The following is a 13978-nucleotide window of genomic DNA, read 5'->3' as shown; positions in this document are numbered from 1 at the left end:
AAAAATAAGCTTTCCTCTTTATCTTGCTGAACTAAACTCTATTATTTCATCCCTTAAACTTATAAATAACAAAAAAAAAAGTGCAAAATTATGCATTATGATGATTTATTCAAAGATATTATTTAACCTTATTATTATGCTTTTCTTTTTGTGTATGCATATTTACATAATTTGATGCATGCAAATCCAGGATATTCATGTTTTCTGTTGTGTGTTCATTGTAAATGATACAAGCTTGCTTAACTTCCCTGAGCTTGTAGTTATGTATAAGTTTGCAATAAAATAAAATAATAAAAAATACATTAGAGCCTTATTTATTATGGCTCTTCTTTCTTTTAAGTTATAATTATTGATTGATTTGTTTGTTTTCTTCACTTATATTTAAATTAATATAGTAATAATAACGGCTAAATAAGGATGCAACCTTATTAATTATGGCTCTTCTTTAGGTACTAATTGATTTGTTGTTTTTTACTTATATTTAAATTAGGGCTGTCAAAAGATTAATCGTGATTGCAAAAGTTTGTGTTTACATAATATATGTGTGTACTGTGTATAATTATTTAGATATATAAATAAAAACAATCATGTATTTAAGAAAAATTGGTTATAGCTATATATAAAATATTTATATAGAATATAAATTATATAAATATATACAGTATATAAATGCAATTATTTCTTAAATATATACATGAATGTGTGTGTATTTAAACATAATGATTATACACAGTACACACACATACACAAACTTTTATTTTGGATGCGATTAATCACGATTAATCTTTTGACAGCCCTAATTTAAATTAATGAGTAAATATATATATTCTTTTTTTCTTTCTTTCTATTGTAAACCAATCCTTTTAGTTGTTATCTTTTTGGAAGTCTTGTTATAGTTTTACATGTTGTATGTCATTAAAGGATAATTCCGGTATTTAACACCTTGAGTCTATATTGTAGTTTGTTTTGGATGAACAAGAGTGGTGGACAACATTTTTTTGACAATGGTTCCTCTCTTGAGTTTTTGACTATAAAAGAATTGGCCATGGACCCATTTAACATGGGAGTCAATGGGCATGTCCGAAAATGTCATTAAAACAACCTTTAACATTATTTTTCAAAACTGTGCAACTCACCGAGTGATTAGTGATGTTAGTTGATGTTCCAGAAACAAAAAGTGTTGCGAAATACAGTTTCTGTCGTGTTTTATTCGTCATTTTGTAAAATCTCATTGTTGAAAAAATAGTTCCACTATAGCAAAATAAACGGATTGGAATCATATATTGCGACGATATATTGTTTATAATCATCAACTAACATCACTAACCACTCGGTGAGTTTAACAGTTTTGTAAACGAACATCATTGGCTGTTTTAATGACATTTTCGGACATGCACATTGACTCCCATGTTAAATGGGTCCATGGCCAATTCTATTATAGTCAAAAACTCGAGAGAGGAACCATTGTCAAAAAAAATTTGTCCACCACTCTTGTTCATCCAAAACAAACTACAATATAGACTCAAGGTGTTAAATACCGGAATTATCTTTTAATGTCTAATAATAAATAACTAAAATTGAGCCTTATTTATTTGTAGTGTTTCTCTTCCATAAACCAGAATGAATGTAAATAATGTAGTTCAAACGTGAGCCAGAAAGCGGTGTGGTTTGTAGAAGACTTCTAAACTTCTGCTGTAACTTGTAAATAAGACACAGTTGTTGCTCCTCCGGGAAAACACACACACACACACACACACACACACACACGAGCCATAGTTGAGTACGAGTGAGTTTATTTCTACAGCTGTACACAGCTTTGGCTGTTCTGAGATCAGATGATGGACGAGATCACCCCGTGTCGTCAGTACGTCACACACTAAACACTAAATGATTTCCACCAAGTTGCTTTTGTCAATATTTATTACTAAGTACGCCTGTAAACAAATACTTACATTCAATATAAATAAGTTGTTTAAATGCAGTTAGTTTTATTTTAGTTCATCATAATATACCAGTAAAACCCAACAAAATATGCTAATCTATCGAGAAGGAAACCAAAACACAAGTTCCTGCATTGAAGATGTGTGTGCGGACGCAGTAACACAACACACTCCTCGCGGACACGGCGCCGCGTCGGAAGAGCGTCTGGACTGATGTTCTTCTGCGTGACGGACAGTCTGGATGCTGGAGATGAAATCCCATAAATCTACAAAATATAAATAAATAAATAGAATGTATTCCGCCGTCCTCGGATCACACACTGCAGAAGGCACATCTCTGATGTTTCCCATCACACACACACACACACACACACAGTCCTCATCCCGAACGCCTCCTGAAGCACATGTTCCCGACAGCGAATCAGCAGTGCATCTCGAGTCACATGATGATGATGTCATTTGGTGCTGTCTTGTTTGCTAAGGACCCCGCGCTGAAGAATCCTCCGCACACACGCCTGATGGTCCTGGATTACTCTGTTCCCTTCCGTGTTTTAACAGTGTAATAGTAATATAATAAGTTATAATGACATTGCTAACGTCTTCAGGTGTGTAAGTGCTGGTGGAGCGATGCGCCGCACATGCGCAGTCTTGATCGCGGAGTCCCGTTACACTGATGTATTAAAACTGCTCGTCGTGTTCCCGTCGGCCTCTAATGTAGACGCTTGAATACGGGCGCAGACGAGTGTCCGGCCGCGAGAGGAGCCGCGGTCACTTCTCCGCCACGGCGGCGGCCATAGGCGTCCTCAGGGTTCCTCTCGCTGTGAGGGCCAGCTCCTCGATCTCAGTGTTCAGCCGGCGGATCACCCACTCCATCGCCTCGCGGCCCTGCACACACACACACACACACACACACGTCAGACAGCGCACAACCTTTTAGCCACTGAACATCATCATGTCAAGCTATATTTCTAGAGCAGGGGTTTTCAAAGTGGGGGCCACAGCAAGTTGGAAGACAAAAAAAAAAATTATATTATGAGAATTGTTATGAAATAGCATTATAATTTGTTGCATAACCTCTGAACATTATACTTTTAATGCTAATATTTTAGAGATTAGGCGCCCGGCTGGTCAGTCTGACATATATGCCAATGTTATGCCGGTCAAATGCACTCGGCGCCGCATGATTAACATCGCGCAGCATCAGCATCACACGCGCACACATGTAGGACACCTCGTGAGTTACGGCCGGTTCACACCGCAAGCGTGAGCAGAGCGTGTTGTTTTCAGCGTGGCGTGCATGTTAATCAGTGAGTGCGTTCACACCGCGAGCAGCAGTGAAGCGCGGGTTAGCTGCGCTGCTCACGCTCAATTACAGTGAAAGCACACTGTTGATGGACAAAATAAATATTTCACACAGAAAGTGCCTAAAATGCACATTATTTGCATGTCTAGTGTGTTTTAACAAGAACTGGAGATGGCTATGTCAGAAAAGAAAATGAAGACTCAAAAATATAGATATATTTATGAAATTTACCCATTTAAACTTGTTTTTATTATTTAGTTTGGGTAAAAGTATATGGTGTTTTCTTAAAAAAATAATGAATTAAATTAAAAATAAATGTGTGTGTGTGCTGTAAAGTGGTTAGGAAAAATAAAATCGGAATCGGCTAAAATCTGTATCGGTGTCGATGGGTTCAATAAAAGGGGGGCCTTGGCCAGAACCTCGTGGTATTTGGGGGGCCTTGTCATGGAAAAGTTTGGGAACCCCTGTTCTAGAGCACTTTATATGAGACCCTGGATCACTGCACCAGTCTGGAGCCGCACGGGTGTATCTGTGGCAATATCCAACTATACATTATACGGGTCAACATTATAGATTTTTCTTCTATGCCAAAAATCATGAGGATATTAAGATCATGTTCCATGAAGATATTTAGTAAATGTCCTACCGTAAATATATAAAACATGTATTTTTGTGAGTGAATGCAGCACAATCGTGAACATAAATGCACAACTTTAAAGGAGATTTTCTCAATGTTTACATTTTTTGCTCCTCAGATTCCAGATTTTCAATAGTTGTGTCTCGACCAAATATTAATATCCTAACAAACCACACATCACTGGAGAGATTATTTATTCAGATTTCAAATTTCAAAATATTGACCCATGTGACTGGTTTTGTGGTCCACACGTCATGTGGGCGGGGCTTGATTGTGTCTGAGGAATGGATTGGATGGTTGTGGTCTGCTATTGGCTGATGTCATGTGAGTGACAGTGTTCTCTGACCTTTCCTGCATTGGCGGAGATGGTTGATGCCATGAGTCCCTCCAGATAACTGCTGAGACTGACGCCCTTCACAGAGATGATGGCCTCCTGCGTGAGCATCGTCCTGCAGGGCAAGCAGAGCATCAGCACACGCCACTGGTGTTACACACACGACACACTCTCAAACCAACATCATTCACACACCTTCAACATTCCTCACATCATCAGTTTATTCACTATAGTTTAGAAAATGGTACTAAAATATGAGCAGAACTCAGAAGGATGTACAAAACCTGTCAAATATCAACTGTCTCACACACTCTCACACACACAAATTATGTTGAATATCTGTCAGCTGGTAAATTTAACTACACAATTAGATAATACCAGTTTAGCTCAACCAGTGACCAAGCAATGCTTCAGTGTGTTCAGTGTGTGTGTAAGAAGAGCATTAGCAGTTACAGACACACACACTTTAGCAGAACATGACCAGCTCAACGTGTCTGAATAATTTTTGGTCCCAAATGTTTATTAATGTTACTGGTAGTCTCTGTATGAAGAGTTTTGGGTATAATATGTCAGTTTACTGTATACAGAAGTGTTCACACACTATTAAAAAAAAAAATCTAATATTATAATAATATTATTTTTGGTTAGACTTTACATGAGGTGTTTGAAGGGACAGCTCACCCTAACATGATCATGGTTCCATCATTTACTCTCCCTCATGTCATTCCAAACCCGTAACACTTTTATTCATCTTTGCGTTTCAAACTCCTTATAGTTTTGGAATGACATGAGGGAGAGGAAATGATGAACCATGATCATGTTTGGGTGACCTGTCCCATGTCTTGAGCGCCTCTTGACACACCGAAAATTCAAATGCACATTTTTTACGAAATGTTTTTCAAATTCAATATTCGTTGAATTTTAAAAACATTTCGAAAAAATGTGCATTTGAATTTTCGGTGTGTCAAGCATTTAAATTTCGGCATTTACATTTTAATTTGACAGCCCTATATGAAGAGCTTGTAAGTCACGTGTATGAGTGTGTGGCAGTTAAACCGAGAGGGACTCACTTCTCCGGGTCCTCCGGGTGCGGGCGGTACGTGAGCCGCTCGTCCACAGACACCATGTTCGTGAAGGTGATCTACGGAGAGAAAACCAGGCAGACGATAAACATGACACATCTGCAGAGTATGCAGCCATGAGACAAACCAACGCCCTCCCAGAATGAACATGAGAAAAGGTGCGCAGGAAATGCTGACAAACCAGAAACGACCTGACAGGTTCACATTAACTTCATATCTTGACAATTGTGCTGCTAATGATCTAACCCTCATCCTTCCCCAGGGCCATTTAAAAAGCTCATTTTCAAAAATTGAGTGTTCATTAGAGGGGTCAAAGACCGCAGGACTTAGTCACACTTGAAACACGAATACACAAAAAAACAGCTGAATTTTAAAGTGTAACAACTCTTTCCCTCTCGGGTCACTTTGGGAATTAATGAAATGTGAGGAATGCTTCAGTACACAGAAAACCTAAAAATGATCAAAATTCAAACTATGCTAAAACTTTACCAAACATTTTTTAAAATAATCTCTACATGTGAATGCACACTGAAGAGAAACTGGCTTTAGGACCCAGCGGAACAGCTCATCTGCTCCATATAGAGACATAAGCCCATCTAGAGTCATCAAATATCATCTTATATTATTATATTTTCCACAACACGTCGGCAGAGTGAGATATTTAGAGCTGAATTAAAAGGGTTATGCATGAAATTGTGAGTTATTTTGAATTTAAGTTGAAATAAAGTGAGGAATGTGCTTAATTTAATATTTATTTATTATTTATTGATCAAATTTAGTCATTTGAAGGTAAATAAAATAACAAAAAATCTACCAAAATAGAAAAATATGATGAAAATGAAATAAAATAAGCTCTCTAAAAAATAAAAAATAAAAAAAAGAAGTATAATTTTAGGGCTTCGGGTCATTTTGACCAGTGAGGGAAGCACCGTTTTCAACTTCAAAACCATTTTCACAAGATGAATTTTGAGTGTTTAAGCTTCCAAATGATACCCACTTAATGATGATTACTATAATATGTGATGGAGAAAAATGGACAGCGCTGTAAGCATCAGATAATGACCGACCGGATCTGATCAGGTGACGGCATGTGTGCGACTCGTGTCGACCGTGCCACTTACATTGGTCGACTGAAGCTCGAAGGTTTTCTCTCTGGGATCCACTACGGAGTGCTCCTGGATGTACGTACACGTCCGGGTGTTGCCAATTATCTGTGGAAGAACAAGACGTCTAAATCAGACAGGCCGTGATCTCAACACACACCAGTTTCACTGAAGAGAGAACTCAAACTCTTATTACCCTCCAACACTGCTATCATCTTGACCTGTACTAGCACTGACTGCACACAAGATGGCGCCGCTGTAGGAAACTGATCAGTTCACACAAGAAAATTCCATGAAATTATAAACATGTGATTCCAACGTGAGATGGAACTCAACGATTAGGATTCACATCACCAGAAGAACGATCAGAAACACATTTCTTTTGATCCATGTAATATCTCGTAGAATCTTTTTGCTCTCTGAGAGTTTTTGAAGACCTGGAACTAAAAAATAAAATAAAAGATTTTCTGAAAGAGTCTCTTCTGCTCACCAAGGCTGCATTTATCAAACATACAGTAAAAACTGTGAAATATTATTCCACTGTAAAACAGATTATCCATCCTTCAGAAATCACTCTAATATGATGATTTAATGCTCAAAAACATTCCTGATTGTTATCAGTTGAACACAGTTGTGCTGCTTCAGATTAATGAAGACATTGTATTTTTCAGGAGTTCTAAAGAACAGCTTTTATTTGAAATATAATATTTTGTAACATTATAAATGTCTTTACTGCCATTTTTGACCAATTTAATGTGTTCTTGATGAATATAAATAGTAATTTGCTTTCTCTCTCTCCTTTTATTTTTACTTACCCCAAACTTTTGACGAGTAATGTATCAGTTTCCACAAAAATATGAAACTGTTTTCAACACTGATAATAATCATAAATGTGTCTTGAGCATCAGATCATCATATTACACTGATTTCTGGAGGATCATGTGACACTGAAGACTGGAGTAATGATGCTGAATATATTCACATAGAGAACTGCTGATTTACATTATAATAATATTTCACTGTTTTTATAGTATTTTTGATCAAATAAACACAGCTTTGGTGAGCAGAAGAGACTCTTTTCAAACTCTTTAACGTCCAGTACTGTATCTCATAACAAACGAGAGCTCTAGGGGTCACACTGGGGAGTGCGTGTGTGTCCTTGAGCAGAATGAATGTAAAGCTGGAGGTCAGGAATCACTCGGACGTCACAGCAGAACAGAACGGTTCATTCAGACACACGACACCGGGACGACATGTGCCGAGGACTAGCCGGACCGATATAACCGCTCAGCTGGGTCGTCTACGGGTCAGCAATCCTCCTCACGCTCAGGCCACAGAAGAACAGGGGTGAGCTGATTTCATGAGACGAGAACGGTGAGAGCTACTACTTCCTGTTTCAAGATTAACATTAGCTGCTAGCTTAGACAAACCGATTAGTCTAGCCCAGCGTCTCAATGTCCACACTATCAATCCTAAACCGTGTGTGAGATTAGAATAAGTGTGTCCCGGATGATCTACTATTCCCTGCTCACTACAACAGCTAATATTACCCACAACCCACTGCGCTTGAGGAACTACAAACACGAGTAAAAGCGTTTAAAAACTACAAAACATGGCGGATACGCTCGACCGACAGCGAGAGGTTTAGATAAAGGGTTGAGAGAATAATCAAAGTTTAACCTGATACAATAATATATATTATTAATATATATAAATAATAAAATAATAAAGACCCGTTTGGCCATTCAGTTTTAAATGCATTAATGTGAGGAGTCTCGGCATGACAGACCCGCGACTGCAGATCAACGCTTCTCTCTCATACGATAGGATATAAAACGTGGAGGATTTTATCTTTGACAAGATGATTGACAGGTCAGGTTACAGTGACAGGATGACAGAGAGCAACCGTTAAACACACGACTGCATGACGTGATAGTGTGTCCTAAAGCTCAGCTACTCTCCTGATACACACAAAAGGAGTTTTTTTTCTTCACAAAAAGAGTGCGGTACCTTTAGGGCGTAGCATAAGGGCGTTCACACACCTAAGAGTCTGCACACCAAGGTCCAAACTTCATGTTGATACATTTTATACATTTAAGTTTTGGTTTGGTTTCACACTGCAATTCACCTTTGGCTAAGCCCCGCCCCCCTTAGTTACTGTTGCTACCTCCGACAACTTCCTCTGGGCTCTGGTTTGGTATCAACATGGCTTATGCTGTGACGCTCTTCCTGATGAACTTTTATCAAACTTTTATAAAGCAGCAAATAAAGTGTCGGATAGAAGTAGGCAGAAGGGGCTCAGTGTGCGTTCGAAGGCTTTATTCAAGACACACCGGCGAAACACAAGCAACAACAAGATCCAAATAGAGGCAAAAGCATAACGGTCACAGTCAAAACATGACCCAGCGCATCATATCCTGATGGAGACGGAGACTGGGACTCACAATATCAGGAGCAACACTGTTCATGCAGAGCTGGTCTCTATTCACTTCTATAATCGTTATTACAACGCAAACGGACTATGCGAGTATAAAGTTGTGTTTATTAGCAGCGTGTGCTAGCGTATCAACAATTAGGGCAGAGAACCGAAATCATGACATAAACCAGCATAAAACTGTCTAACTAGTGTAACTTCACAGTACGGTTAAAACACAAAAGTGTGTTGTTGATCTTGAGGGGTTTCGCTGACTGAGGACGTCCACACAGTTTAATCCAAAGACGACACTTGGCAGGATTTGACTGGTTTTGGGAAGGGGAAAAAAACGGACACCCCTCCAACCTCTCTGGGGAACACGTATCTGTGTTACAAACGCCCCAGGCACAACGGTTAACCATATTTCTGATAAAACTAAATGTTTGTAAATGGATGTGCGTCTGACGTTAGCATGTTGTCAATCCTGCGGGTAACTAGTGAGGCTAGCTCAAATTCGCCAAATGAACGTCCTCGTCGTCCGAACATTTTATCGACGCCGGCAGGAAAGGACGAGAAGACTGCAAGCAATCCTGCGGGAACTTCCTGTAAACGCTCTGAAGGTCCATACAGAAAATGCGTTCACACTAGAAACGAACCAAACCTGTGTTCAGTTTGATCCGGACCGAGACTACGTGAGCGGGGGAGTGTTCACACCTGTCATTTTGATTCGGATCAAACTGGAAATTAAGAAAATCCGGACCAAACAAGGTAGGTGTGAAAGACGCAGCGTAGGAGAAGATAGAGAGTGTGTACCGATCTGACGATGGACGGCAGACCCCACTCGGTGCTGAGCAAGCGTTGGCTGTGCAGGCGTCCCTGCTGGTCCACGTTACGGTCCAGCACGTCCACGCCGAACACGCTGGGGTTCATGGGGTTCGGGTACTTCTGCATGGCGGCGTTGGTCACGGTTTCCCATGGATGACTGCGAGAGACAAAAGCAGAAGCGTTATTATTGACACGTCACCTTTATTTATATACCGCCTTACAGCACAGAGTGTCTCAGAGCAGCTTTACAGAGAGAACAGGAAATAATGCAACAGAGTGTGTGTCCAGAAGAGAATAGCGGCACAGTCCAGCTTAAGTAAGCTCAGTGAGGGTTCATTTCTGTTGTAAAAAAGTTATTAAGTTCATTTATATATATATATATATAGCCGCTCTGGAGAAAACAGTGATGTCATCGTCCAGCTCAGTTCATATGCAGGAGATCAATAATATTGTTGAATGTTAAACTAAGCAAGAAAAAGCCTAAAGAGGAACTAAAACTCCACAGTGACAGAATGGAGGAATAACCCTCGAGAGAACCTAGACTGAGTGCTCAACCTCTGGCCAACGACCCAACGGTGTGTGATTATGGTTCAGGCATTACAGGTCAGAGGTCAGACTGGATCAGAACATTATCCAGCTCCATCTTGTCGTACGAGAATGTTGTGCCTTTAAGCTGATCTAGGAAGCAGGAAATATTAAGGGCGTTTAATTGCGCAACATCTGCGTGTGGCGGAGTTACATAACTGTGTTTCTGCATGTGTGTTTAACTATAACAGCGGAGGAGTGGCTCCAGTTAAAGCCTTCACACGAGCCGTTTCACTCAGACGAGAGAGAGAGAGGAAGATCGACTTCTGTTTCATCACCAGACACATGCACACTTCTTCACCAGATGACCTAGAAACAGCTAAAACTGTAAAATGTAAAAAAAACTGATAACATCAGAAATGCACAGCTAGGATCGGTCCAAATGAGATTCATATGAAATCAATGTCCGAAGAAGTATATATTCTGTGTGCAATCCTAGTTATATTTTTAACACAATGCTTTGAAAAACATCAGACTTGTCATTAATATCTCAGTTCTCTATTGTTGGTTTGCTTGTGTTGGAAGGGAAGCTTCTTCATGTCACGATTAATCGCGATTAATCGAATCCAAAATAAAAGTTTGTGTTTACATAATATGTGTGTGTGTGTATTGTGTATAATTATTTTGTATATATAAATACACACACACACATGCATGTACATATTTGAGAAATATTTGCATTTATATCCTGCATATATATTTAATATGATTTATATTAGATATATAAATTATTTAAATAGAACTATTTTATATATAAATAACACATTTTTCTTAAATATATACATGCATGTGTGTGTACTTATATATACAAAATAATTATACAGAATACACACACATATATTATGTAAACACAAAATTTTATTTTGGATTCGATTAATCGCGATTAACCGTTTACAGCCCTGTAACCAAGTCATCATTGCTCAGTGATACTGATCTAATATCTGTGATGGGCCTGTTTTCTTTAAACTCATCACGAAAGGGAAGTTGCACTAGTCTTTTCTTCAAAATAGGGAACATGAAGTTAAAAACCACATCTAAGTCATTAAGAATAAACACTGCAATATTCTATTAAAAACTAGAATTGTCCATTTGTCATTTTATAGTGACTTTAAGAGTGCATGTAAAGAGTTTATTTATGATTAATGATCAATATGTGGATGTGACTGTGTGTACAAAGGGAACTTAACTAACCAGAACTAAACAAACTTCATGTTTTTGGAAACACTGGAACAAAAATTGTTTGTTTTTTAATTATACATTAGTTTTGTATATGTTTTTTATGGATATGGACCCATGTGTCTAATGAAGTAACCGCTCGCTCCTGGAATAGGCCTAGTACATTCCGTCATGTGAACGGTTGCCTGGGAGACCGGCAGTGGTCATGTGGCGCGTGACGTCATGTGGAGGAAAGGTCACAGCCCTCGCCAAGGAGAGTTGAGTAATGTCCAGATTCACACGCGTGGGTTCAAAGGTCAATGTCCAGCGCAGATGATATGATGTTATGACTCAACATCCTCACACTAGCTACTCTCAGGATCAGCTTTGGTCCTGCTGACCCACTGAAGCACAACTATAAACTCAGTTCATACTGTCATTTCAGGATAGTCTGATTTTGTCCATTTAAGAGGTGTAAAAAAAACAATAAAATGCAAAGATAATAAATAAAAAAAGAATACACTAGTAAGAATTACCAATCCAAAATACAGAAAGAAACCTATCTTCTTTATTCGACACAGGGATGCACCGATATGAAAATGTTGGTTGATAATTCGTTATATTTAAAAGCCGATAATCGATATAGTGGCATAAACATCTAAATTTGAATTTTTTAGAGCCTGATTGTAAAAACAAGTTTTACCATTAAAGTCCATGTCCCAAACACACAATTATAACGTTCTCATAATTTTATGTAGCCGATATGACCGACTTGTGCTGTATTTTACTTTTTTTTAAGTGATTCTAATCAATTTCAAGCTATTTAAAACCATCATGTTGAAACACACAATAGTTGCATGTGTCTCCGCTGAAGGAAATAGGCCATTATTTATCGGCTTTAATATATCAGACCATTTTTATGGCCGATAATATAACATAAAACATTAGCATATATCGGCTAATATCGATATGGTGGCAAATATATCGAGCATCCCTTTTCTCCTATATTTATTGCTTATGCTATTGTTTTCTTGCAAAGAATGGACAAAATAAGAATGTCAGTGTACTAAAGATCAGATAATAGAATAACAGAATCTGTGAAACTCAACATTATAAAGTTGACTAAAGTTAGCCGGAGTTAGCCTAACGTTAACTAGTCCTTCAGCGGCCAAGGACATGCGCGGTAGATTGTGTAACGTTAACTAACCGGCAACTCTTTCTCTAATTTACTTAATAAACACTTATTCTCTGGTTGCAGTCATTATTAGTTAACGTTATTAATCTTTAGTCATGTCGTAAAAAGTAATTCACTTCAGATAGCAGCATTAGCATAACTTAATTTATACACTTATCGCTTTTACATTACTAATACTCTGACGTCCAAGACTCTACACAACCACACACACATATATACATATATATATATAAGTTATAACGTACACACTGGAGATTAAAAACATTATTTTTATCAAACTGACTGTCTGACAGGAAAAGACGTTGGAGAGATTGGCGCGCCTCGTGCACGAGCAAACCGCTGAGCAAATCAGCGGTCATTCAAGCTCTCAAATTTGCCTTCCATCTCATTAAAATGAAACATAAAACATTCACTAACTTGAAAATGTGCTCTGACGTCCAGATCTTCATGGTTCTTGGTGTTTTTTAAGATGTTTAGTGGGCGAGGGCCGCTTGGTGACACCGCGCCGCTTCCGCCGTCGGTTCCAGAACACTGAGAGCAGGCCACGCCCACCGGTGACGCAGCACTGGCGCAGGACCCGATCCAGCCAATCAGGGCTGAGGGATCTGATGGAAAACCTCGCGCCCGAAGAATGTGCGCATGTGTGTACGGAACTATAATGGAACAACCATTAAAGTCACTATGGGAACATTACATGAGAGGAAGCGTTACATCACGCGGTTCAGTGCACATTCTGTCCAGGTGTGTTAGTAGAGCTCACACACGACCTCCGAGTGAAGGTTATCCAGTCTTCATATTTAAACTTTATACTTTCTGATTCACTTTATAATAGTTTAGAAAATTAATACAACTACTAAAATCACTAAAACTGCTAAATTCTGCAAAATGAAACGGACATGTTTAATATTGTATAGTCATTGGTTTGATATTCCTGGTGGAATCTGTTCAGTTCAGATGTGTGGAAACTCTTTAACAATCTCCAGAAAACCAGGATCCGTTTTTATGGGATATTACAGTTTTTCTCAGTCGCTTTGGTGCATTTCTCACATCACTATTTACATTTGCACAACAGTTAGTTCAACCTCCACAACATTTAGTCATTTGTGCACATCATAGTAGCCGTTTCTCATTCCTTCCAACAGATTGCAAAAGCTTTTGGACATGCATTGCTTTCATACAACTCTCTGCTGTGTTATAACATTATCATTTGCTTATGTCATGTCAGTCCAAATTAACTATACGTGTGAATGCTGAATAGTCAAACTAATAGTCCTTCTTTCATTGCTTAAGTCATTACATGCAAAAATGTTGAACTAGTTGTCAAAATCTGTCAAGCAAATTGTACACATTTTTTCAACAAAAAAAATTCCTGAAAATGTTTGTTGTAAATAAGGGTGTATTTTGCA

General features: G+C 38.5%; 1 protein-coding gene across 1 annotated transcript; it reads right to left on the bottom strand.

Annotated features, from left to right (window-relative positions):
• Positions 1 to 1771: 1771 nt before the first annotated feature.
• Positions 1772 to 13258, bottom strand: prelid3b (PRELI domain containing 3). Its single transcript, XM_079629585.1, has 6 exons — positions 12990 to 13258; positions 9626 to 9794; positions 6418 to 6507; positions 5285 to 5355; positions 4227 to 4329; positions 1772 to 2825 (listed from the first exon to the last, which is right to left on the bottom strand). The coding sequence occupies exons 1-6, from the start codon at positions 13019 to 13021 to the stop codon at positions 2709 to 2711; spliced, it is 582 nt and encodes a 193-aa protein (XP_079485711.1). The 5' UTR covers positions 13022 to 13258; the 3' UTR covers positions 1772 to 2708.
• Between the last annotated feature and the right edge of the window lie 720 nt (positions 13259 to 13978).

Source organism: Phoxinus phoxinus (assembly GCF_949152265.1).
Source record: "Phoxinus phoxinus genome assembly, chromosome: 11".
NCBI lineage: Eukaryota > Metazoa > Chordata > Actinopteri > Cypriniformes > Leuciscidae > Phoxinus > Phoxinus phoxinus.
This window is presented reverse-complemented; position numbering and strand designations above follow the sequence as displayed.

Coding starts and splice junctions, on each gene's coding strand:
- prelid3b (XM_079629585.1), bottom strand. CDS start 13,021: ATGAAGATCTGGACGTCAGAGCACATTTTCAA. Junction 9,795..12,989: donor ACGTCAGAGCACATTTTCAA/GTTAGTGAATGT, acceptor TGTCTCTCGCAG/TCATCCATGGGAAACCGTGA. Junction 2,826..4,226: donor TCTCCGCCAATGCAGGAAAG/GTCAGAGAACAC, acceptor GTGTGTGTGCAG/GGCCGCGAGGCGATGGAGTG.